At 55.3% G+C, this 26,615-nt stretch overlaps 1 protein-coding gene and 1 long non-coding RNA gene across 3 annotated transcripts in view; one reads left to right on the top strand and one right to left on the bottom strand.

Annotated features, from left to right (window-relative positions):
* GRAP (GRB2 related adaptor protein) overlaps positions 1–19,904 on the bottom strand; it is a 36,176-nt gene extending 16,272 nt beyond the window's left edge. The window contains exons 1-3 of the mRNA XM_074965063.1: positions 19,703–19,904; positions 11,783–11,880; positions 6,532–6,654 (exon numbers count right to left, since the gene is read on the bottom strand). Of these exons, the coding sequence (XP_074821164.1) occupies positions 6,532–6,654; positions 11,783–11,880; positions 19,703–19,780 (299 nt within the window). The 5' untranslated portion in view covers positions 19,781–19,904. The remainder of the gene's footprint in view (positions 1–6,531; positions 6,655–11,782; positions 11,881–19,702) is intronic.
* Positions 19,905–22,394: 2,490 nt separating this feature from the next.
* Positions 22,395–26,128, top strand: LOC141994349 (uncharacterized). 2 transcript variants are annotated; one of them, XR_012641106.1, is made up of 3 exons: positions 22,395–22,509; positions 22,671–22,817; positions 25,602–26,128. It is a non-coding gene; the product is annotated as an uncharacterized LOC141994349 (long non-coding RNA). The 2 variants fall into 2 exon arrangements; XR_012641105.1 differs by lacking the exon at positions 25,602–26,128 and adding an exon at positions 24,291–24,581.
* The last annotated feature ends 487 nt before the right edge of the window (positions 26,129–26,615 follow it).

The following is a 26,615-nucleotide window of genomic DNA, read 5'->3' as shown; positions in this document are numbered from 1 at the left end:
GGGTAGACGGGTGGTGGTGAATTCTGTGCCCCTTGTTTTTGGGAAACATCTCTGTTGGCCTAAAGCGTTTGTAAGTGCTTTTGCGAAATAAAAATGGAAAAGCAAAACCAGCAGGGACGTTGGTGCCAGGCTGTCTTTTTGTTCTGTGTTTGTAAAGCACTGAACGCAGTGGGGTCCTGATCTGTGACCGAGGCTCCTAGACTCTGCCATAAATAATGCAAATAAAAATAGGACCTTGGCTTATGAGACCAGCTGTAGGAATGGCTGGGTGCAGCTTTGTGGCCTGTGCTGTACAAGGGGTCGCTTTGGATGATCATGATGGTCCTTTCTGGCCTGGAAATCAAGAATCCACGAATACATCTTCCAGTCGGTGGTATAAGAGAATTCCCCTGGGTTGCAACGGGCTTCTGCTGTTACTTTCCCTGCCGCCCGTGCCTGCCACTGAGCATGAATGCTGGAGTAAATCATCCACCTTATCTCTCCGATCTTGAAAGCAACAAGCAGAGCAGCTGCAGAATCAGGCGTTCGGTTGGAGCTCTCTCCCCCAAACCCCGCCTCAGGATGGGGGTTTGTTGATCCCTCACAGGGGCTCATTCAAGAACAGCCACATGGTTCAAATACTTTCAGGCCGTTCAGCTGGACTGAAATTTCCTGGCGAGCGGGGGCAGCTGCATGGAACTGGCTCCTCTAGCTTGGAGGCATCCAGTGGCTGGCTGGCATGTGACTGAACAGCTAAATCAGCTCCTGGGATAGCAAAACAACAACCCCCACGGGAGAGAGTGGTTTGGAGCCAGCAGCTTACAAAGCTTTGCAAAGGCACCACTGACGAGCTGCTTTGCCAAATGATTTACTTGGCCTGATTTTTCCACCCTGTGCTTTGGGCCTAGTTACGAGGGCCCCCAGTGGGAAACGTGTGGAGGCGGGGCAGGGCTGTGCTTTTGCAAAATCGGCGGCGGCGCGGCCTAGTGACCTGGAAGACCTGGCTTCAGTTCCTCGCTCTGCCACTGGCCTGCGCCGTGAGCTTGGGCAAGACTTGGCCCCACGCCGTGCCTCAGTTTCCCCCTCTGTAAAATGGCGATAACGAGACTTTGTGAGGTAGCTGGAGCTCGACCGATGAGCAGTGCTAGGTCAGAGCTAGGGTTCATTGATATTAAAACAGCTCAACCTAAAATTCATGTGTGAAGTGTCCCCACGAAGGCAGCATAGCTTGTAGCGTAGGGCAGGCTGAGAAAATCTCTGTGTGCTCCTTATAATGGACATGGACAAGCCATTCCCCCAGAGTCCATCCCTGCGGTGGCTGAGCTGTCACAGGGTCCTGTCTGATCGCCATTGTTCAGAGACTCTTATTTGTAAGGCCAAAGATTCCACTGGGATTTCCGATCGCAGCAAAGGAGAGGCGTCCCCCACAGCTGTGAGCCAAAGCGAGCTTGCTGGGGGAACCGGAGCCAGCCAAACACTGTGGCAGCCGAGCAAACAGCTGATTCACCCCACTGCAATGAGGCCGCGACGGGGATTCCACAAGCTCCCTTGCGCGCCTGGTCAATACGCCTCAGGCATGAATAAGGATGTAGGTAAGAGGGGGACCGCGGGTGAGTGGCAGGACACTTGGGCTGGGGGTCCCAGTTTTGCGTGATCTTGGGCAAGTCCCTTCCTAGCTGTTTCCCTTCCCACCTTGTGGCTGCTTAGACAGTAAATCACACGGGCTGTGCTGTGTTTTATGCAGCCGGGAATCAAACAGTGGGGTCGGGGAGGAAGCGAAGAAGGGATGTTCACGAAGCACTTAGGGGCTAAACTCACTCTGGTCCCGCCCACTGACTCCTCTGGGCTTTGGATCAGGCCCCTGGCGTGTGACCTGGGCACTCCCCCGGGGTGAGATTTGGGATCCTCACAAGCAGCTTCACCAGATTAAATCCTGCCCTGTCAGGGTGGGACTGAGTCTGCCTCAGCCAGACATCACTCCAGTTGTGTTTTACAAACAGGACCAACGTTCTGCTAAAAGGGGCTGTAATCAGCATGCGGGAGCCAGAACTTGCCCAGGAACTGGACCTAGACTGTGGAACTCACTGCCACAAGAGACGAGAACCGCCACTGCCCTCGCCACTGTCGAAGGGGATGCCAAACTCATTTCTGACATTCCTCCCGCCAGGCACAACACAAGCAAACAAACAAAAACCCTGTCAACTAATCACACTCTTTCTCCTGCAGGCTGGGAAGGCTGAAAAAAAGAGGTTAGAATCATAGAAATTTGACCATCGATTGCTGTTATTTCTCCATTGAAATATTTAGAGGGCACTTAGGGACTGTGGTGGTCGCGTCCAGATAAACAGATAGACAATGGGTATGTCTAGGGATGGACAGATCACTGAGGAGTTCATTCCCCTTCCATCCCATCTTACTGGTAAATGGATCCAAACATTTATACTCCTGTGAAACCGACATCCCGGAACAGATGGAGGAAGGGGGGGGTTGGAGAAGGGGCAAGGGCACTTGCAAAGATCTGCTTTCTTGTGGTCCCCCAGTTGCACATGCAGCCCGGGCAGGTTTGCAGAGCTGGGCTGGCGCTGTAGGTAATGCCAGCACCGCAGTGCCTGAGAGCAATCGCTTTCATTACCAGCAAGAGCCTCCTTAAATGCTTAATTAAAGATCTGTGGCGGAAGACACTGCCTGGCTGGAAAGCACCCAGACCGGCCTGGTGAACGCCCAAGCCAGGATGAACGGTGAACTGAGAGCCAAGTGGTCCATGAAACAGGCAGGGGTGTGGGAGACTGGGCATTTAGCTGTACCTTAGACTGGAAGGGGCAGAGACTCTGATTATGTGGTGTTTGTACAGCACCCAGCACACTGGGGCTCTGATCTGACTGGGGCTGTTATTTTCAAGGCTGACGGGCCCAGCTTCATCCTCTGGAGATGTTTGCAGAGACATTGCACGTCCGAGCCTGGAGTGACAGGCAAGGCATGCAGGGTGACCGACTTTCTCCAGGGAGTGGTGCCCAGTTCCTTTGCCGCAGCCCCTTGCGAGATGTGCTATCGGCGCCTGGCTCCGGGAGCTACCGGCTGGCGGCTCCTGCCTAGCTGCCGTGCATGGTTCTAGCTGGCACGCAGAGCTGTGTTGGTGCAGAGATAAGATCCGACCACATGTGGCAGATGGCTTCGTACCCCCCTGCCGGTGCCGGGGCATGCGTGGGAGGATCTGGGGCTGGAGGAAGGCCTGCAGCGAGGGAGGGGACGGGTTTGCAGAGCAAAAATTAAACACACCGAAACCGAGGGCTGGGCCAACCGGCGTGAGATCAAGTGAGAAGCATACCTTCCCTCTGAGTGGGAACTGACCTGTCCTGGCTCCTAGTCCCCTGCTCCTACCACTCAGCCACACTGCTTAGTTGTGAGACAGTCCCCCACTCACCCCGGCTCCCTGCAGGGGATGCTTTACAGCCCCCAAGCCCACCACAGGGCCTCTGAGCCTGCAGGAGAGCAACGGCTGAACTGGTTTCAGTCTGGCTAAGATCCGGGGCAACAGGGCACCTGCTCCCCCCGGGTGTTGGCCAGAGCCCCCAAGGGGAGGGGGGCATCACTAACACCCAGTGAAGCAAGAAACACTCTGCTCCCTGCTCCTGGGCCACTGAGGGGCTGAGACGCAGGGGCGATGGAGGAGCGCCACCATGTGGCTCCTCTCAGCCACTGCAAGCGGGTGCGCTGGCTGGCTCTGGAGTGGGGGAAGGGAAGGCTCTCTGTAAGGAACCAGAAAGCCAGCGTCTGGTTTCAACGGGCCTGTCGGTCATGTGAGAACAAGCCCGGGGTGCTTGCTGCACCAGCTGTCCGGTGTGCCTCGGGCAGGGTGACAGCCCTCATGCTGCAGGGCACAGGGACAGGAAGAATTCGTCCCTTCCCGCTTCCTACCACGCTGTGCAATGAGCTAACTGCTGTGCTGAGTTACGGAGGGGCTGGAAGTAGGATGCCTCGACTAGCTGACCCACTGGCCGGCTCTGCTCCCACGGCGCCTCTCTTCCGGTGAGATCAGGCAATCTGTGAGCGCTAGCCAGCTGCTGTCAAAGTCACAGGGCCCAGCACGGACACCAGAGGCCGGGCTGGCTTTGCCCATGTGCCTGGGAGCCCACTGAAAGCAGCCGCATTGCATGGGGCACCAGCGGGCCAGGTAGCCCCCGAGCTGAGTGCCTCTTTCTCCTGGCCATGTTCCCAACCCAGAGCCCCTCTTGGCTCATTTGGGAGCTGTGCAGACCATGTTGCTGAGCGGCTCCGTGTCCGTGCATTAGGGTGAACAGGAGAGACTGCAAACCCGGGGAACAAAAATCACCAGGGTGGGAAATGCAGCTTGTGTCCGGTGTAGGGGAATCACACACCAATACTCTGTGGGAGGTATAACACGGAGACGCTGATATAGACCCAGAATGGGGAGGCGTTTGCTTTCTCTGTAATATCCCCCACTGGCGGAGGCGTCTGCCTGCAGATCCCGTTAGTCTAGCTCAGAGCACGGCCCGATACCCACAGTGGCACCAATCCCCACTTCCAGGCACGCGGGAAGGAAGCCGCCCACCCTGAACCCGCTCTGCTGGCACCATATGCAGCAGCCCATCTGCTCACAGTACCCAAGGGCTCCAGACTCTGCACTGGCTCCCAGCTGAACAGACAGGCCAGTGTCCTGACGGCAAAGCCTCCTGGGGGATTGGGTGTCGCTCCCTCCATGCCTGTGATTTCTCCCAGGTGGCTGCGTTCCACTGAGACAATGCAATGGGGAGGCTCACGTGTGTGGGAACTTCCCCAGGAGCTGAGTTTAGACTCTGGAACTCACGTGAACTAAGGATCACCCTAGGCCTCTGTTCAGAGCTAAATGCAACCCCCCTCTCTTCTTTCACATGCATCTGCCACTGCATAGCCACACAGCCAGCCCCACTGAACTATACACACACCAAGGTGCTTCTCCTGCAGACTGGACAGCCACAGACAGCTGGGATCCCTGGACCCTCGTCTTGGGGGGGTGGCGGGTGCGGGGATCCCGGAACCCCTACATGGTGTTTGTTAATCCCATCAGCTCAATTTCTGGGGCATTGGCATCCCCTCCTGCCCCATACGCGGGCTCTGCCCTGCAGCCTTGCTTGTGGCCTCAGAAGATCAGCGCCTGGCACGGAGGGACCCCCGGTGCTGTTGTTTTGGGGCCCCATTGCTCACACCTACAGCTTAAAGCCAGGCGCAGGTACCCAGCCCAAAGTGCCTCAGAGCATCAGCTGTCAGCCATCAGGTGCCCTATTAGCCACCCACTCTGCCCCTCCAGGGGGGAGCAAACAACATGCAGATGGGCACAGGAAAGCGCCATCGGCCCAGCAGGAACCATTGCGGGCTGGCCCCTTATTCTATTCCTGGCTCCCACCAGCACGGCCTCCCTCTCTGCCCCGGCGCGCATCGCTTGGCCGCTCTGTGCCACAACTTCTCCGCCACGCACCATGGCCATGATGCTGCCTGCCTCCCAGGGGGAGCTGGGAGGCCCAGTTTAGCCCTCTCCAGCACTCGGCTGAAATTGAAACAATTAATGCTAACGAAGGATGCTTGTCAAGCACCAGCGAGCGCAGTTAGTACAGGCTACAGTCAGTATACCAGGCTCACTCAACCACCACTGAGATGCAGCCACCTCTGGGGTGGGTTGCAGCAGCTGCTCGACGGTGAACAGCAACACTCCACAACCACTCAGCATAGGAAGCCACAAATAATACTGGGTCCTGGTGAAGCAGCAGGAGGGTGGAGTGTAAAGCCCTGGGCGGGGGGCGGGGGGGTGTTAAAAGGAGGAAAACAGCCTTGCCCAGCATACCGGAAAGCAAACGTGACCTAAAAGGCTGGCGCATGCCGCCTTGAGAATATGCTGAGTTCTGTGCCGGTGTGATCCTGGCGGGCTAAGCCCCAGAGCAGAGGGCAGTGAAGTGCAACGACCGCTGTCAGGAAACAGCGGAGGAAATGCGAGTGCAGAATTTCCGCTGGTCGGCTGCGTTGGCCTCTGTTCAAAATTCAAGGCACTCTCTGCCAGTTCCAAGGAGCCCTGGGCCGGGGAAAACCCGCTCGCAGGGGAGCAAGGCCAGTGAGCCGCTTGTGCCAGGCAAACTCAGGCCATGACCCGACACGGTACGGGCTACGCTGCCTTCTCGACGCAAGCCGGTGCAACGAGTTGGTGCAGACGGGCAAACAAGACACCTTGAAATGCCAGCCTTGACATAGCCGCAGGGGCAGCCAGCTACGCCTCTGTAAGGGAGTCTGAGAGGGTATCGTTTACACGCTGAGGGGCTGGAAGTGAAGGATCTAGGAGGGGAATCAGCTCCTCGGAGGGTGTAAAACCAGGTGTAAGGTACCGCCCGCCTTTGACCACCACTGGCGCCCTCTAGTGTTCCCAGGTGCAAATTGGAGCGGCTGACTATTGCTCTGTTCAATCAGTGTGAACCACAGCGGCTTCATGTCCGACCCAGCAGGGATCCTGCCAGGGTACTGCCTGTGGGCCTGAGCCGTGAGCATCAGAGGAAGGAGCCAGCCACTTACTTCACAGAGATGGAGAATTCCCCCGGGGCGCTCTCGCTCTCGCGGATCAGGAAGGCTCCCAAGTGCTTGCGTTTCAAGAGGATTTCTTCAGCCAGATGCCTGGAAATCCTTCCCGCGTACCACCTGGAGGGGTCACACAAAGAACCGACGCTGAGCAGGAGATGGCAGGCCTGTGACCCCCCACACACCAGCAAGAACTCGGGCCAGGCCCAGATGGGGCAGGAAGGTGTGAGATGATGCTGGGCGTTAGGTTACATTGAAGAGGGGGCCTCTGGCTGGACTGTGCAGAAAAATTTTAATGCCAGCTAGTTAGCCCTCCTGCATAGCCCAGGCCAGAGATTCTTCCCCAGTGACTCCCATATGGAGCCCAATAACTTGGGGAACAGGGGCATGTGACACGGTCATGCAGCAGCTCGGTGGCAGAGCCAGGATTAGCAGCCAGGTCTCCGGAGTTGCCTTTCAGTGCCCTACCCACTAGACCACGCTGCCCCTCGGAGTCCTAGAGCTCAGGCACCTGCCAGAGCCTTGGCCACAAGCTGGTATGGAGGCATTGCTCTAAAACGCAACCCTCAGGAGACGGGAAGGGTCGAATGGGACACAGAGACTGAACAACCTTCTTCCACCCCGGAGGGGGGTCTGTGTTCACCTCTCCCTGACATGCAGCCACCTCTGGGGTGGAATACAGCACTGTGTGGGAAGGGAAGTGCAGACGCCCGCCCGTCTCTGGTTGAAATGGTGGGGAAGACGTTAGGGCGGGGCGGGTGTAAAATTATCCCAATTTGTGCCCTTTCGCGTAAGCTGAGCAAAGCTATAATTAGAGCCCCATGAGCAGCCCTTCCACCTCTGCGGCACTGTTACAATAGCCTTTCGTCGCATGTGTGCTGGTTTGTAGCATCCTGGCCCCGGCAGCAGCAGCTTCTCCGTTGCTATTTGTGCACCACACAGGCCCGCTCACCCCATTGTTCATGTCTTCATCTTGTGGTTACCGTGGATCGAGGCCTGGCCAATTCTGGTGCCTGTCACTGGAGGGCCGTGATGCTAGCTTGGCTGGCAGGGAGGGGACACAGGAAGAGGGTGGACAATTAGACAGAGACAGCTACTGTGGCTTGGCTGTGTCATCCGGCTACCCCTGGCAAAAGCACCGGGTGTGTCTTAGATCGGATTCCACCTGGAGGGAGGAGATCGTGCGGAGGACAGCGAATGACCTAATGCAGGACAATCGCAAAGGATGTTGCCATCATGGGGACAACTTAGGGTGGAGTCCAGCATCTTGCTCTGCACAGAGAGCAGTGGGGAAAATGGGTTGCCCCATGGGCCCCTCGGGAGAAACGATTCAAAGGCTGTGTCTACACTGCACCCTAACCTCGGGTTCTGACTCTGGTGTGAGCCCAAGCCCCCCTTCCATCCACATGCAAATCAGTCTGATTTGGGCCCAACTGTAATTTGGGGCCAAGCCCTGTCATTGTGCAGTTTGGATGCAGCTCAAGCCGCAGACCCAAGTCAGGTCTGTGCAGTGCAGTTAGCACGGCGCTGAGACCCAGGACCAGCAATTGTGAATCCAGGTTTCCAGTGCAGTGTGGACACTCAAGCCCGGGCTTGGAAACACTAAGCCCACAAGCCTAGGTCCCCTGGTGGAAGGGCAGCGAACCTCTCACATTCTCCAACTAGGGTCCTGTTTCTCCTGCCGCTATCCCCCCTTAGGTCCTGCTCCCTGGTGTGTCAGGGAGGAGAGGGGGTGTGTGGTGATCAATCAAGGAGAGAAGGGGGGAGCCGTAACTTTGAGCCTCTGCCCCTAGCAGGGGGGTGCGAGGGTTGTGCATGCTGAGGGGATGGATCTGGTGTCCCCAAGGCTCTAAAGAGATGGGCTAAGCCACCCTGAAGGGACGGGCTGAGCTGGGGAGAGCGCAGGGGAAGCTGGGCTGGGATCGGTGGGGAGGGAAGCAGCAGGTGAGTGGCCAGGGAGGGGACCCTCTGGAGAAGTGAAGCAGAGAAGAGAAGGCGTCCCTAGCCGGGAGAGGGGGTGAGGCAGTGTTTGGGGAAAGGGGCACCACCCTTTGCTATTAGCTTTAAACCCACGTGTGGCTTGAGCCCTCACTGCGGAGACGCGACAGCCGCCAACAGCACCTGGGACGACGGGAACCCCAGCGATTTTGACAGGCAAATGTGCTGCTCACCAGTTAGTTTCACTTCTCTTTCTGGTCTGTTTCTCTCCGGAGCTAAAACTGTCCCTGAGGTTGGGGCTGCAGACGCTGCGGAGGGGGTTAGAGCTAGACAAAAGCCTTTGTCCCGTGGCCTGAAAATAACTCCCCGTCTAAGGGGACGTGGTTGTCAGGCCTCGAGTTTGCAAATCCTTTGTCTGCTCAGTGTTTTAACCAGCCCTAGAACGGGGTCTTGAGGGCGTCCCTGTGACTCAAGCTATAGGGAGAGAATAAGGATGGAGAGAGCAAGAACCGACTTAAACCCACCCCTCCCTGGGTGGGCCAGGCTCCGGCTGGAGGCACTGGTGACCCACCGCCATTGGCTGGCTGGGCCCTTTTAATTTTATCATGCCATGCCGCAGCACCCGACAGTTGACCGTGCCCGGCCTGGACCTCATTGATGAAGCCCACACGCGAAATCCCTACGCCCATCACAGGACGTGGGGGAGGGATGTGATGGAGGAGGACATGGGGACTTCGCAGAGGAGGGGAAGGCCTGGCTGCCTGGCAAGTCATCCTGCCATCTCAGCTGGTTACCACCCTGCCTGCTGCCCTGCCAGAGACTGGGAAACTCAGCCACAGATGGAGGCCCGGCCAGGGGCTGATTGCTTCCTGCATGAAACACCCCTATTGGCCTCGGCACCCCTCGGGGTGGACCCTACCAATGGGAGTTAGGCACCCAGTGAGGATCTGGGCCCCAGCTCAGAGAGGGAGTCAGTGTCTGAGCTGGGGGTGGGCCCCTGAGTCCAGATCCCTGCGTTCAGGCCAACAGACCATGCCTCAGAAGAGACGGGTGGAGTCCACTGGGAGACTGGGTCCACTGGGTGGACTGGGTCCACTGATGCTGAACCTGCCGAGCGGCCCCAGGCTGGCGTTACTCAGAGGGACAGAGTCTTCTCTCTTTCCCTGGCTCCAGCACACGACTCTCCCTCTCCTCCCCGCAGGGGGAAGTCACTGAGGATTCGTGGCCCCCTCATGCCAGGATGCCAGGAGAGAAGCGTGATCTGGCTCCCCCTTCTCCCCCGCAGGGGCACAGAGTTGTTTGCTTTTCCCGATCCTGGCCCAGTCTGATCCTGGCTGCTTGACCCAGGCCAGGCCTGCGTGGTGCCACTGCACAGCCCAGCCTGGCATGGTCCGAGAGCTGGAGAGAACCGCAGGGTCCCGTGTGTGATGCGGGATCCTCAGCCCCAGTTACTCCCCTCCCCCTTTATGTTCATCACAGCATCACCCCTGGCTCTTCCGCAGCATGGGAAGTGCCGGGCTCGCCCCCGGTAAAGGGCCGGTGAGTGGATTGGGTGCCTCGGCTGCTGCTGGATCCTGGTGATTTTGCAAGGCTGCGATTGTGCTCCCGGCTGAGAGAGACGAGCTGTGCAGAAACACTGACTTAACCCTAGCCACATCCTGTCACTCATCTCCCACGCTAAGCTCTGCACCCTCTCCTTTCCTGCAGCGGTGGCTTTATCTGGGGGGCACATGCCCCGGGGTCGGCAGTGCAGGGGCCGGAGTGATTCCCAGGGCCACTGTGAATGTTGGGGGCGGGCAGGCGGCCACCCAGTCTGGGCAGGGTTGTACAGCAGTTTTGGGAGCACTCCTTCAGCTCCTCGGTTTCTCTCGCCCCTTGTCGATCATGAACATCCGTGCACGTGAGTGCTGGTGGGCTGGGAAAACCCTGGGGGTCACGGGTGAATGGGGCGCCAAGAAGAGCCTTCCCGATTCCTTTACAGCGTTACAGATGCCCAACCAAGGAGTGGAGATGATGCTGTGTGACTCGGGTGCCCAATCTTACGCCACAGGTGAGGACGATAGTGGGACAGTCCCCGAGGCCGACACGCGCTGGGGTCAGTTCATGGTGCAAGAGGGAGTCACTCGTACAGGTGTGAAAAGCAAAGCTGGGCACAAACGACTTGCAAACAGCAAAAGCGGCTTAATTCTTCAGATCAACTATTTGGCCAGATCGGCTGAACAGTTTAGAAGAAACATCCTCTGGGCCAGACCACAGTTGAACAGTGCTCATACCAGGGCAGTGGGGGGCAAAGGTGCCTGATGCCAGGGTGCAAGGAGAGAAGCGTGATCCAGCTCCCCCTTGTCCCCGCAGGGGCACAGAGTTGTTTGCTTTTCCCGATCCCGATCCTGCCCTGAGTCCCAGCAACTGCCAGGGGCTTAATTAGCCCCAGGCACAAATTAGAGTAGCCCCAAGGTTGTAGTTTTTGCCAGTGGAGAGGAGCTCCCAAGGATCTGCCCCATTGGCCAGAATCGCCAGAGTGCACTGATCTCCAGTCCCGCCCCAGCCTATTCCTTACACAGTGGGAGCTCGAAGCAGCTGCATATAGTTGGCTACATCAGCCCTGGGCCAGCTGAGAATTAGCCTGAACTAGGGGTATGCTCAACTAGCCTTTTCGAGCAGCTTTCATCCCTCTTTGTGGTGCTGGAGCCATGTGAAGGGCCCTGGATCTCTGGGCTAGTAGGAAGGTGGTGTAAGATGCGGTCGCGTTAGTGGGAGTTGTGTGCCATTGGCGAACGAGTGGTACCTGCCGTTCTGCCAGCGTCCTTGGAAGGGACACCTCTGTGCCAGGGGATGGGGTCTGGAATCTTTGTGCCAAAGGTGGCACATCGCTTGACGGGTGACTTTTAAAAGGATAGTGCCTCAAAAATAATACTTCGCCTTTAATGTGTTTTCCAACCACAGATCACAAAACGCTTGATGAACAAGAGTGTCATTAGCCTTGGATTAACATGGGGGGGGCGGGGAAGCTGAAGCACAGAGATGTGACTGGCTCGGTCCGTGCCTCGGTTTCTGTGAAATGGGGCTCATGAATTACTTTACAGGCTTGGCGGGCCACAGCTGCCAATGTGCTTTGAGACCCTCTGAAGGAAGAGGCCTTGCACAGAAATACCAAGTCCTAGTGCTCGTTATTTCAGGGGGGGAATACGGTCATTTCATTTTGCGCTCAACTGCTACCTTCTGAAGCGGGGTTGGCTGCCTCGTGGCCCAGGGCGGGCCTGCTTTGAACCCTCCAAGGCCCATGGGAGGTGGAAGCTCAGGAGGTACTTACGGGTGTGGCTTGACTTTGATGTAATTCTTCGGGATGAATCCTTCTGAGCCATACAGCTCGGCTTTATACCAGTTCTGGTCATCTTCCATATTCAGGATCTAAGGACACAAGGGAAAAGAACGTGCTGTTGAAATGTTGATTTCACTCTGAGCTGTTTCAAACAGAGAAAACGACCGCGACCTCCCAGTGCTGCCAGCTCCAGGAATCGAATGGGGCAGGATCGGAGCTGGCCCACAACGGAATATTTTTTCATAGGGAAACTGAGGTTTTGTGGAAAACAATATTTTTTGTTTCTTGCAGCAATAATTTGACGCGCTGTGCCTGTCTTTAAAACAGGCTTGATCCAAGTTCTGGGGTGGAACTCCCCTGGACTTCGGCACGTTCTGAATCCAGCTCCAAATTTTGCCAGTCACGTCCATTGCTAGGTCGATGGCTGATGAACTCAAACAGCAATTTCTATGCTGCTGCTCAGGCAGATACAAGCAGGAGGGAACATTATGGGCAGCCTTGAGCATTGATTTGGGATTTCTAGGAGAGCCTGTGCAAATGGTATACCCAGCCCTTTAAAATCCCTCCTGTCTTGTTGGAAGGGAGTATTCTTTTTCCTTTTTTTACAGGAACTCAGTGTTATTCAATGGAGCGCCTCCTGCAGGGCAGGAAAATCCTTGGAGGACAGGTGGGATTTTTAAAGGGCCAGGACAATAGGTGTGGCCCTGGGGTTTCAGGTTGCCAGTGCAGCAAAGTTTGGATACTCCTGCAAGAGACTGGCACGGGTGCCCATGGGGTACAGCTGTTCTATGCCAGCACCTCAGGTGACAGACAATATCTTACATGGGCATCTAAAGAAAGATAAATAGATCCATAGATGAACAGACAGATGTGGAGTTAATCTGGGCATCTCTATTTTAACCAACAGGAAATGTCGCTATATAAATAGAAGGGCCGATGCCCAGTTCATATTTTCCAGTACTCCTACGCAATGGGAAGCTCTGTTCAGTGCAGCTGTGCAAACAGGATTTGAAACCATTCACATCACACTGGGCCTGAACCTGCTACTACTCAGATTGGCTTGATCCTGGGCGCCAGGTTTGTATCATTTTTGGTGGTGCCCAGAATGGGTCCAGGCAGAGTCGGGGGCAACCGCCTCTGGCCCTGCGCTTTGGGGGGCCCCGCGCTTCAGGGGGACGTGGGGTCCAGGGTGGCCTGGGGGGTTAGTGGGGAACCTGGCACCTGCAGCAGCAAGCGACCTGGCCCTGGCCCGTTCTGCGTCCTGTGGTGGAGCTGGGCCCACGTTCCTGAATATTGGTACTGATGGAAACCTGCATTTGGACCCGCGACCTGCACCATGTCTGCATGCCAGACTCGAGAGGCGAACGAGCATTTTAAACAGCAACGCGCTGAATAAACACAAACCAGGCTTTTCCTCCAAAGCACAGCAACCCCCCAACCCTGCCGGCAGCGCTCAGACCTGCAGAGGGGGCCCAGGCCCGAAGGCCGATTCCGGGATCTCTGGGAACAGACCCCGGGCTCCAGAAATGCTTCTGAGCAAGGCAAAGGGGTTAGGACCGGGGAGGGTGGGGGAGCCTAGTACAACCAAGGCTGTGCCTGAGCAAATGGACCGGGCCAGCCCCCTGTAGGTGGGACGAGGAGCTGAGATCTGGCAGATTCTTCTTCTGGCTGGGGGCACCGGGCTTACAACTAGAAGAGAGCCAGGTGAGTACAGCAGAGGCAGCCGGCTCAGCACCCCCCCCGCTCTCTAGTGACCCCTTCTGGTTGATGTGAGGAGCGGCATTAATGAGTGGCCCCAGCTCCCTTTGCACTGGGTGTCTTTGACAGTTCTGAGGTCTGAGCGAGTCCCTCCGGGAAGTGGGTTTGCGACCATGGAGACACAGAGTCTGCAACAGGTCTGGGAGGGAACGAGTCCAGCCCCCCTGCCACTGTAGCAAACTCACCCACCCCAAGCCTTTAAAAAACATGCGTCGCACCCTTCCCTCCCACCCCCCCCCCGACAAATCCTGAGACTGGTCTTAACACCATGAGATTTTAAACATCCTGAACTTGGGGCTCTTTGCCTGCTGGTGTTTGAGCTCTTCGCATTCACGTTTTCAGCCTTTTCTCAGCAGCCACAAGGGCTAGACACGTACCAGGTTTGTTCTTTCAAACGCAAGCTGAGGTTCTCACGCGCTCCCCTGACTCCGGGAGCTGGGGCTTTCAGAAAACCACCACATATCATGAGACTTGTGATCCAGGCATGAGACTTGGCAATGCTGAGGAGAGCACTTTCCTGGTGCACATTTTCTATTGCTTTTTCCTGCCTTGTTGTAACTGTTCCCAGTGGTGGGAATTCCCCTATGGCCCTCAGGAGCCGATTCAGGAGACTTGCTGACCGTGGGAATCACAGAATCATAGAGACGTCGGTCTGGAAGGGACCTTGAGAGATCATCTAGACCAGTTCCCTGCACTGAGGCAGGACCAAGTAAACCTCGACCAGCCCAGACAGGGGTTTGTTCAACCTGCTCTGAAAAACCACCAGTGATCCTACAACCTCTGTTGGAAACCTATTCCAGAGCTTAACTACCCTTCGACTTAGAAAGTTTCTCCTACTAACCTAAATCCCCTTTGCGGCAGATTAAGCCCATTTCTTCTTATCCTTCCTTCAGTGGACATGTTCCCATCCTCTTTAACAGCCCTTTAAATAAACGGGCTGTTTAACAGCCCGTTAAATAGCTGAAGACTCTTTTCAGGTCCCCCCCTCAGTCTGCTTTTCTCAGGATTAAACATGCCCGTTTTTTTTAACCTTTCCCCAGAGATCAGGGTTTCTAAACCTTTTTGCCAGTTTTGCGGGGAGTGACTGTCTTCTCCTGGGAGGGGGTGGCCCTTTATGCCAGACACCAGCAGCCAGAAACATTGGCTTGAGCATTTTGGGAGCTGCCTTTTGACAGTGCCCTGGTGGATTCTGGGACAGGGAACTGCTTTAGCCACAGCGGAGGAATCCCCTTCTGTCTAGCTGAATTCGTTTTTTCTTGTCTGGATCCATGGGTGGGGCAGGAGGGGAAGAGGGGAATTTCCACTCTAGACTCTGAGTCACGCGTCCCTTCCAAGAATGAGGGGTCGTGCTCACAGTCCAGAGCTATTTCACTGCCATGGGGCTTTCAAAGAAATCGAGTCAATGGGGAAATTCCACCCTTCTCATAGGGGCTGTGGTGCCAGGTGGCTAGCTCATTGCTGAAGCTGGGGAGCTCTTCAGGCAAGGGCTGCAGCAGGCTTAGCCCTTTTGCACACTTCCTCGTGAATTTAGCACTCGTGCATGTGAGAGACGCTTGTGACAGCACTGGCTTGAACCAAACATTGCGCTTACCAATGGCTATGCCAATACCTCCAGCCCCTGCTGCCCCAGCCCTGGGCTTCCATTCAGCTCTGCCGGTGCCCCTCAGTCCTGATCTAGCACGAACCAGCTGGTATGGCAATGAGCTCTCCTGGCATCAGCAATGGTGCTGGTTTGGGGGCTTTGTACAAATGGGGATGGGGCTGGGACCCGTCGGACTCCTGTTCCTGTCTGACCTCCTCCAGCATTTGAACCCGAGTCGCTAGAAGGGAAAGGCTGGTGCATTCACACACCAGCCCTCCTGCAGCCGTTCCTGCCCCTGCCCACCAGCCTGAGCCCCAATCATAGCAGGTTGAGTTTCCTGGGGACCCTCTTCCCCTCTGTCAGGATTGTCTCAACTTGGCCACACAGGAGAGAACTGGATGGGACTTGGTGTCTGAAGTTATTCCCCAGCCAGCCAGAGGGGGCGCTGCGGAGCAGCACTCCCTGCCCCCCCCCCTCGCCTCCCCCGCCCAGCACTCCAGTGTAGCATAGCTGGGGAAGTACCTGTTTGTAGCACACCAATGGAAAGCTCTTGCCTTGCACGAGGGAAGCCAAGTTCCTGTCACAGCCCAGTGGGGTGGAAAAGGACACCGCTCCCCGCCCTGAAACCAGACCAGGCTGTGTCTTTCCAACCCAGCCAGGGCTTGCCTGAGCAATGCAAAAGCCAGCGCTGTCTGCAAAGCGGGCACCTGCTTCTCCGGCAGTGCCCAGGCCCCTCTGCTGTCCCCTCGCGGCCTGGCCCAACGAGCGCCGAGTCCCGTCTGAAATGCCTGATCGCAAACGAGCCAGCTGGCTAATGGCTCGGCCACCATGTCAGACACCCAATTCGCTAGGGACCATGGACAGTCCTGAGCTGGCTGCTGAGCGTCACACTGCGCCGGGGCTGCATTGCGGGGGACGGAGGTGAGCTAGGCCTGCCAGACGCCCCTGGCGCTGTGGCTCGCAGTGAGTTCTCCAGGCACTTCTTTGCAGCTCGGAGGCAGACAGACCCCAGGTGTGCAGGGACCGGGCTCCCAAACTGGTCTCCTCTGCTTAGCCCAAGCCAGGCTCTGTCCTCCCTTCCTGCCTTCGGGCCCCTACCTCATGGCTGATGTGACTGAGGGATTAGCCAGGCGCCCACCGGGCCTAGGGCCGGAGAAGGCCAGTGACAGGCACCGTCTGCTCTGTGCTCCTGTTGCACAGCAGCTCCCAGCTGACTTAGCAACAGCCGAACGTGCGGAGCTGCGGGCGGTTGCTTTGTTATTTCCTGTACTGACAGTCGGCGCTGGTGCCACCCTCCCAGCCATCTCCCACCTGCTCCCCCTCCAGAGACGGCCCCTTGGCTGCGTGGCTCTATCCATAAATGACGTACCCGGAGACCTGGGTTCTATTCCTGCCTCTCTGCAGCCCGGGTGACCTTGGGCCAAACCACTCCCTGCTGTGATTTCCTCATTGGTGCAATGGGGATAATGCGCCCGAAGGCTAAATCCAGGCTGGGCCCTGTGCAGATGCCTGGCAAGAGACAGTCTACAAAGACAGGATTAGTATCGGGCAGGTGGGGAACCGCGGCATGGAGAGAAGAAGCAACTTGCCCAACATCACCCAGGAAATGTGTGGCCTCGCTGGGATGTGCACCTGGGCCTCCTGAGTCTCCTTCTACCGCCTGAGCCACCAGCCCATCTCTTAGAGGGCAGTGGCCCTGTAACTGCAAACTGCTGCTGTTAATCTGCTCATCCACACAGGGCACACGGAGAGGCTACTGGATGGTCCGAATGCTGCCCAATTTTTATTGCTACAGGTCTGAGATGGCGGCTCACAAGGGGTGGAGCGGTGAGCCAGTTTTGCAGGTTATCCTGAGCAAGAGGCAGTTGTTCTCTTCAGCACCCTACCCCTTTCTATTTGATCGGCGCTGCTCTGAGAAAATCCTGGGGAATAAACCAAACACCCAACCCGATGCATTGTGGGTACAAAATTACATCTGCAAAAAAGGGGGCTAAGCTGAAAATAAATGATCATCTAATCTAATCTAATCTATCTATCTATCTATCTCCATTCGTATCTAGCTGGCTAGCTGTGTTTATATCTCACTCATCACCATGATAGCTATCCCTATAAACTCAGACCAGCCCATCCATGCCATGTCTCCAGAGGCGTTATGTGACATAGGCCGTGCAAATGTTTTCAGGGCCATTTCGGCATGCTGGCATTACTCAGGAGCGATTGAGCTCGGAGTGGGCCCCGTTATTTATCACACAATAATCTGACATTTGCAAATGGTACTTTAACAGAACCGGTGCCAACTCCCGCATACAAAGTGCCTGGAAATATCACCACCGTATATGGAGAATTTCGCAAGCACAAGCCTGGGGAAGAAAGACTTTTCGCTGCTTCTACAAACTTTCTTCTTAACCAGTACGTCAGAGCTCTACTGAAATCAGAACGCTGGGGCCGTGTATTAATTCAGATCTAAAGCACAGGAGTAAATAAGTGTCCAGGTGAATCAACCATCTCTTCAGAGATTTACTGCTCCTGTTTGTATTCCAGGTGTGTCGAGCTGCCCCAACTGAGATCACAGAAATCATAGAGACATTGGCTGTAAGGGACCTTAAGAGCTTATCCAGTCCAGCCCCCTGCACTGAGTCAGGACCAAGTAAACCCAGACCATCCCTGACCGGTGTTTGTCCAACCTGTGCTTAAAAACCTCCAGTGATGGGGAGTCCACAACCTCCCTACTTGACCAGTTCCAGAGCTCAACTCTCCTTAGAACGTTTCTGCTGATATCCACCCTAGATCTCCTTTGTGGTGAACTGAGAGGATTCCTTCTTGTCCTATCCTCGGCACACACGGAGAACCCTTGATCATCATCCCCTTTATGACAACCTTGTACATATTTGAAGACTATCAGTCCCCCCTTCTCTTCTCTAGACTAATGCCCAGTTCATTCACTCTTTCCTTTCCAATTTGTCCACATCTTTCCTAACGCGTGGCACCTAAAATTGGACACCGTAGTCCAGCTGCAATCTCACTAGTGCCAAGCAGAGCCGGACAATGGCAGCCTCCGTTTTACATATGACGCTCCTGTCAATACACCCCAAAACGACATTTGCCTTTTTTGCAACAGCATCACAGTGTTGACTCATGTTCAAGTTGGGATCCACTGTAACCGCAGGTTCTTTTCAGCAGTCCTACGACCTAACCAGTGAGCCCCCATTTTGTAGCTGCGCATTTGATGTGGCCTGCCTAAGTGTCACCCTTTGCATCTTGTCTTTACTGACTTTCATCTTGCTGGATTCAGACCCGCTCTTCAATGTATCAGCAGCGTTTTGAATTCGAATCCTGTCCTCCAAAGGGCTTGCAGCTCCTCCCAGCTTCGTGTCATCCACCAATTTCAGAAGTGTACATTCTAGTCCATCCCCCAAGTCATTAATGAAAAGATTGACCCCTGTGGGACCCCACTTGGCACATCCTCCCAGTCTGACAGTGAACTACTCACAACTACTCCCTGGTTTCTCAACAGCTGCACACCCACCTTACAGTCATTTCACCTAGACCCCATTTCCCTAGTTTGCTGTTTGTGATTGGAGGCCCACACATAAGAGACGGTTTCTGCCCAGAAGAGTTGACAGTAAAAACGAAGGGAGGGAGAAGGGAACTGAGGCCCAGAGCAATGGGGTGGTTTGCTCCTGGTTACAGGGGGAGTCTGCCACAGAGCTGGCAACTGAACCCACATCTACAGGGTCCTACTCCCGTGCCTAGACTGCAAGCCCATCCTCTCTCTGTGTCTCACTTTACCCGGAGGAGCTCAGCTGTGTCACGTGACGCCTCATTCCAAGCTCATCTGCTCTTTGCAGTCGGCCCACTGCCAGGCAAGGTCTCTTTACAGATGTCCCGGGGATCCCCCTCAACCCACAGACACACACCCAAACGCTGCACGGGCAGGCTGCGGGCTGGGGCTGCTCCCCTGGAGCAGCACTGGGCCCCATCTGTGGAGGACTGAGCTGCTCCGAGGGCCAGATCCTCTCCCCAGTAAAGCCCCCGGGCAGCTGGGCCGTGGACGTCAGTGCAGCTAGGATCAGTAGTGGCAAGCAATGCCTCCTAGTCCTCCCAGCCCTTTGGGGTGGTTGGGTGCCAGGCCATGAAAGGAACAAGCCCGTCCACACCACAGATGCTAGTAGCTTGGGCTGGACACCCCTTATGTGCCCTGCTCGGTCCTCAGGGCTTACCTGTCTCTCTGGGCCGCCACATCACAGGCGCTGTCTAACCCCGCACCCAGCACAATCTCCCCCTGCTGCTGCAGCAGGTCTCAGGTGCTTTCTAGCTCTCTCAATCCCAGCTTCTGGGCCAGTGCATTTCAGAGGCATCCTAGAGCCTCAGCTGCCCCCAGATCTCCCCGCTCCCTAGCCCTCCCCCTGACTGGGATCCTGCAAGTGCTCGGAATGGCCATGCTGTGCTCAGGACATCTGTCTGATCACCCGGAGGCAGGTGGCTGTGCCCCCTGTGTCTGGGGAAGCCCTTCTCCCTGGCTGGCGCTCCCTCGATAAGGAAACCTGCAATCCCTCACGGGGCAGAGGTACCTTCAGCGTGTCCCCCTTGCGAAAGGGCAGCTCGTCCTTCTCCGTCGCCTGGAAGCTGTACAAAGCCACAGACTCCATCCTGCACCAGAGCAGCCAGTCCCCCTTGGCTCCCCGGCTCAGCAGGGCTCCCGGCAGCCAGCCCCTGTCTCTCGCCCGCTGCACCTGCCCTCGCCACCGGTGTGAAGCTGGGGTGCGAGGATGCAGCTGCGGAAGGGAGGGGCCAGACTGGCCCAGAAAGACCTGGGGGCTGTTCCGAGCGACACTCAGGAAGAGGCGATGAAGCCCTTGGCTTCCTGTTTCTCGGCTTGGGCTTGCAGGCAGGCATTGCTGCTTTGATTTTTTTGTTTTCTTTTGTTTGTTAGTTGAGTGAGAGATTCTTCCTGGTGAGAAATCAGGCAGGAAGCCACTTGGCTGTCGTTGGGCGGGCCCAGGAGGGATCCTGGTCTCTGGTGGGAAAGGGAGAGGTTACATGGAAACTGATGCCCCTGGAGACAGGGAGATGGGGAACATGTTCTGGGGAGGAGAGTGTGGGCAGAGAATGGGGCTGGGAGTAAGGACTCCTGGGTCCCTTTCCTAATTCTCCTGCTGCCTCAGAGCCTGAGATAAAGCCCATTGAATTCAAGGGAAAGATGCAGATTAATGTGATTGGGCACTGAAACAGCTCAGTATGCAGCTACCTACGGGCCAGCCATTTGGCTGATCTGTGCCTCAGTTTACTGTTCTGTAAAGTTGGGTGATAGCAATTAGCTACAGTCCCTTGCGGAAAAGTGTCTGCAAGTTTGTAAAGTGCTTTGAGATCCTCAGACGAAAGCTTTTAGAGATGGGCCGAGTGTTACCAACAATGGACCCTGTCACAGGGTGGCTGTGCCTTTAAGGGGAGATGGCCCCGGTGGGGAAATCAGGTCAGTGACTCAATCAGGGAGCGGCCTGGGTAGAGGAATTGCAGAGTTAGCAAAAGGCTCCTGCAGGAAAGATCCTGAGACACTGCGGGAGTTGTTCCAGCTAGGCAGGGCTGGGAGAGGCCTGCTAAAGCAAGGAATTGATTTAAACGTTGTAGACTTTATTTGGGGGATTTTGACTTTTTTTTTTTACCTTTGATGGGAATCAGCCCAGACCCTAAGGATGGGTGTTGGGAACAGAGCGAAACCTAGGTTTGAAGTTGATTGAGGAACCCAGTGGGCTGCTGCAGAGCCACCCCTGGCCATGAGGGGATGCTGTTGGAAGCAGTGACCGGTTTTACAGCTCCGATGCAAAGCACATTCAAAACAAGGGAAAGGCTTAATGTTCTGAGAACAGAAGCAGCCAGCGCCTTCTAGAAGAGAACGTGTTGGAGGCAGAGCAAAACATCAATGTCTCACATACTGTGATGTGGAGCATGTTAGAAATGCACAGACATTAGTTTCCAGATTTTTTTTTCATTTCAATGTGTAGCCCTAAGTTTGCAGTCACAAAGTTTTTTACATTCTATTTCCTTAGTTTATGTAACTTCTGTTGCCTGTGTGAAAAAAGGCCATGAGGTGATATAGGAAACAATAAAAGTTTGTTATTACTGATAACAATAATAAGTTACGGCAGCATCTGGAGGACTCAAACTTCTGTACCCGGAAAGATAATGAAGCAAATAATTAAGCAATCAATTTGCAAACACCTAGAAGATAATAAGATGATAAATTACAGTCAGCATGGATTTGTCAAGAACAAATCATGTCAAACCAACCTGATAGCTTTCTTTGACAGCTTTCCTTCCTAACTGTCAGAGTGGTTAAGCACTGAAATAAACTGCCTAGGGAGGTTGTGGAATCTCCATCATCGGGGATTTTTAAGAGCAGGCTGGACATACACCTGTCAGGGATGATCTAGATAATACTTAGTCCTGCCTTGAGTGCAGGGGACTGGACTGGATGACCTCTCGAGGTCCCTTCCAGTTCTATGATTCTGTGGTTCTATGAGATCAGGACTAGGGGCGTCAGCTATCAAGGTTTTCCCAGGATCGTCCCTTTTTCGAGGCAGCTGTGCCGGGGAGTCTGTAATGGTGCTCAGTACGCACTGCCAACTGCCCAGTTTTGGGGCTCAGGATCAGTCTGGATGTCCCAGAGTTTTGGATCTCAGAGGTGGCATGGCAGCCCTAGTCGTGTGTTAGGTGCTGTATACACACACTCACATAATCTGGCGGAGCCTGCTTCCACTGAAGTCCGTGGCAGAACTCTCACTGACGTCAATGCGGCAGGATCAGGCCCATTGTGAGACAGTCTCTGACCAAAAGAATTTACAACCTATACAGTCGAAACAAGGGGTGGGAAAATTTGATGGGATCAGCGTGTTAGGGGGTGACAGGACCTCAGAGGATATGGGAAATGAGCCCCAATATTAAGAGGACTGCAAATCCAATACAGCTGCCTTGCTGTGAGAAAGGACTGACTCGCTCACAGCCAGTCATTTATTCTCTGAGTTTTTCTTCTTTTTTCTGCTGGTGGATGGGGCAGGGCAGATGGCAGTTTCCTCCCATTTAGTCAATTTCTATTTGGATTTTTTACCTTGGGAAGCAGCTGTGACTGTTTGTCATTTGATCTCTCTTGGTTTGCTTGTGATTGGCTAGACAAACCACATGGTACTTTTTTCTGTTCCCTGATTGGATGGGGGCATGAGAGTAACTGTATTTGCCAAGCAGAAAAATTCGTGCCCAGTGAACCCAGAAGGGGGCAGCAGGAGCAACCTCAGAGTCTTGGGAAACGCTCCCTATGCCCTGCCCTCCTGCACAGGATATGTACGGAGCTGGGCCCCGAGCTGAAGCCTGGGCAAGATGCAGGGTATCGGCTGAGACCCCCTGAGTGGGTGCATGGAATCTGGGGGAGAAGGGGGTTGCTGGGGTGCTGCTGGCCGGAGAGACACTCAGCCTTGCTGGCAGTCTCTCGGGGAGGAAGGACACAATAATTACCTCTTGTTTTCTCCTTGTCTGGCACCATCCCAGGAAGCACTTCCTGCAAACAGTGGGAAAATTCACTCGGGGCCAGGATAAAGGGAAGCGAGGGAGATCAGCAAGGCATCGGGCCGGACGATGATGGCATCTTCTGGGACAGAGGATGTGAGGCTGAAGAATGTTGAGTCAGGGTGAAAGGTAAATACCCTGTATGCTCCAGCCCCTGCCCTCTGGGCTCAAGAGAATCAGACTGTACATTTCCCTGGCTCCTGCTGCCTGAGGAGCTCAGAGCCTGGTCACCAGATGCCCTGAGGGTTAGGGCAGGGTTACAATCCCCATTTTGCAGATGGGGAAACTGAGGCACCGAGCAACTTGCCCAAAGCTGCAGAGAAAATCAGGGGCTGAACGCGGGCTTTTCTGCGTCCCACCCCTGAGCTGAGTCATGCCCACTCTTCTATGTTTCCTCGTCTGCCTGCTGCCCGTGTCACCCCCGGCATCAACCCAGGGCTGGAATCACAGGGCAGGTTGTGGGTGCGGGGGCGGGGGGGGGGGAAGAGGCATTGGCAAGGATAGAGGGGAGGGGAGGAAGCTTGCATTGCCTGCGTGTGCCTTCACTCTCCGGGGTTGGGAATCTCCTGGCAGCTTAGCTAGAAGGCTTCTTTTGGGGTCAACCCTCACCTAGAGGCCACAAAGGTCCCTTGTTCTAGCTTAGGGCGCCCTGCACCGGAGCTTAAAACCCTGGCTTTAGCACTGATCCCTTTGCTCTAGTCTGGAGGCTTTAGATCATCCACAGGCTTTGCTGGGACCAGAGTCTCCAGCTCCCCTCTATCGGCCTTGAGCTAAGTGCCATACAAGGCTCCTCAAGGCTATGATGCAATTGTCCTGCTGCTCTTATCAACCATGACCGGGGTCAAAGGAAGCACCTGGAGCAGGCCAAGAGGGCGAGGGGGAGGCAGGGTATAGTATGGGGCGAGGGAGGCCAAGGTGATCCTAATCACACTCCACAGCCCCTTGTAGCCAAAATCCGGCAGCAGGGGGATGTGCAGTGTTTGTGGCAGGTCTGAGCCGAGCCGGGACTGGGACACGGCCCAAGCAAGCCAACGGAGGGGGAAAGACAATGAGGAGAGAAGCACGTGGACGAAAACATTCCTGGGTCAAAGGGATGGATACTGGAACTCAGGCAGCTTGTTGTGAACCACTCCGAGGGGTGATGGGGGGCTGGGAAAGCCGTGTTAATGGAGGCTGCTCAAGGGGTGATGGGGGGGCTGGCTGGGAAGGTCACGTTAACAGAGGTTGCTCGTAAACTCGGCTCTTTATCTGGGGAGGAGAAAGTGGAAGGATCAGACAGGGGAGGTCAGAGCCGGGCTGCTCAGCCTGGGAGGAGAAGCAGGTGTGCGGAGTTGCCCTATGGGCTCCCCGGGTTAGCCAATATTTGGGGCCTTGCTTGGTGGTTTCCGTTAGGAGGACAAATTGCAGATGGAGCCAGGTCTCTTCCTGGGTCCAGTCCTGTTTGTTGACAAACCCAGTCCTGCTTCTTGGAACACACCAACCGTGGCCGGCAGTTTCCTGGCTCAGAAGCCCCACGCCTGCCCCTGCCGGGCCTTCCGGGAGACGGGCTTAAAAATCATGAGATATTAAAAAACAATGAATGTCATTTGCCTTCCGCTGCAGGGCCTGGAGGGGTCACGGCTTCCCGCTTCCCTCTGCAGCCCCAAAGGCTGGGAAGGTACTTCTGAAAAGCTGAGATTCTCACCGAGTCACAGGGGTCCAGCCGCGGGGGCTGTGGGAAAAGCACCCGCATATTGCGAAACTCGTGGTACAACCGCAGGAGTTGGCAAGGCCTCATTATCGCGGGGCCTGACCTTCCCGTCCCACTCCGTAACACTGCGGACTTACTCCTGCTCTACACCAGTGTAAGAATCTGGCCCAGGGTGGCATTTAGGGCTCTAATGGGCTAGCCAGCGTGCCAATGAACCACGTCGATGCACTGTAGTGTTGTATGATTTGCACTGTACCGCCGTGGCCGGGAAGTGCCATGGCTGGCGGGTTTGGACCTGTCCTGACATGACCTGGAACTGGAATTTTTCTGGTTCTCATCCCCAGCGGGTCGGCGCCGGGCTCAGATGCATTCAGCAAAAGTGCTTGTTCGTAGTGAAATCGCTTCCTGCGTCAGCATGGGGCATGCCAGGCAACAGACTGAATACCGGGACGGGGGGCCTGCATTCGCTCTGAAGCGCGGGCTGGGCTTTCACACTGTCACCAGATCCAGCTCGCTTGGGACAGTGTAAAACGCTGCCGGTCCGTTTACAAGCTGTCTGCCGCACAGGCAGGACTGGGAGAGGCGGGAGGCTGCTACCCTCTGCTGGTTCTTGGTCCTCAGTGCAGCATCGTTCGTCCTTACGCTGTGGCGGGGACGAAGAGAGGCTGCTGAACCAAATCTGCCCTCAGCCAAATCTGGCGTGTTACAGGGTAAAATGCCTGTGTGGGACAGGAGTCTGTAGATGCCGTCCAGCCATCCTATTTTAGGTCTTTCAGGGGGGTCTTTTCCATCCTGCTTTGTTTGGATCCAAGTGGAAGGGGGGTCTCCCATGGCCTTCGGAGCAGATGACCCTACCAACATAATGACAGGTTTCAGAATAGCAGCCGTGTTAGTCTGTATCCGCAAAAAGAAAAGGAGGACTTGTGGCACCTTAGAGACTAACCAATTTATTTGAGCATAAGCTTTCGTGAGCTACAGCATCCGATGAAGTGAGCTGTAGCTCACGAAAGCGTATGCTCTAATAAATTTGTTAGTCTCTAAGGTGCCACAAGTCCTCCTTTTCTTCCTACCAACATAGAGAGTGCTGGATGAGAGAGAGACTGGGACCTGTCTTGGCAGAAGATACATCTCGTCATTCAATGTGAATTCAAACTATTTGGTGTTTCCGATCGTTCGGAGATGCTTCATCTGAACGACCTCCAACTTCTTTCCAATCTTGACAGCGAGGGGCCGTGTTTCAGTCGCGCAGATCAGGATCCCGACCGCCGAAGCCTGGCACAGCCTCCGCTTCCTCTCTCTCCTCAGCGGGGCATGTGGTGTGCGAAAGACGTTCTTGAGGACGTTCCCCATTCGCAGCGCCAGCTTTGCGTTCCTTCTCGCTGCCACCCAACTTCTCCACAACAGAGCCGACGTCGGGGACACCACTGACAATTTCGACTGAGCGGTTTCGCCCGCTAAGATGCTGGCAGCATGTTCCAAGTCGTCCACCAGAAGAATTTGGGTTTTACCCCATTTCACTTTCAGGCCGGCTTTTGCCACTTAACTTTCCAGGGCTTTAAGCGCTGCAGCCCAATCGTACAGGAGGCACAACCCTACTGCCAAGAGTCATGGGTATGATGAACCCCCCTTAGGACAGATGGGGTCCTGGTCCCTAACTGGCACTCCCAGCTGCTCCGATAATACAGATAATTAAAATAACAACACAGAGAGGAGCAGTTCCGATTCCATCCACTAGAGGACAGTGGCACCCATACACACTAGCCAGTTAATTAATTAGCCTCTTACAGTTTGTATGGCAACTTCCGCCTTCTCTGTATGTGTATATATATATAGAGAGATCTTCTTACTATATGTTCCATTCTATGCATCCGATGAAGTGGGCTGTAGCCCACGAAAGCTTATGCCCTAATAAATCTGTTAGTCTCTTAAGGTGCCACAAGTCCTCCTGTTCTTTTAGCCAGTTGAGAATGTCACAAAACAGCCAGGGAATTACCCGCCCCCCTCTTGCTTAGGTTTATATCTAGCACCCAGGAGCAGCCCTGGCACTGCCAGCACATGAAAAGTCCCACTGCAGAAGGAAAAACCGACCCAGGCCAAAGACAATAGGCGAAAGCTTCTGCAGCCAGGCTCCCTCTCCCTGTGGCTCTGGACGAGGGTGTGCGGAGAGCCCAATACCCAGACTGTGCCCAGGGCGAGCCTGGGGGAGCGGCAGAGGAGGGCGTATTTGGAGGTGGCAG

The sequence above is a fragment of the Natator depressus genome, chromosome 10, assembly GCF_965152275.1.
Source record: "Natator depressus isolate rNatDep1 chromosome 10, rNatDep2.hap1, whole genome shotgun sequence".
Classification (NCBI taxonomy): Eukaryota; Metazoa; Chordata; order Testudines; family Cheloniidae; genus Natator; species Natator depressus.
Note: the sequence above shows the minus strand (reverse complement) of the source record. Positions and strands in the feature narration are given on the sequence as shown.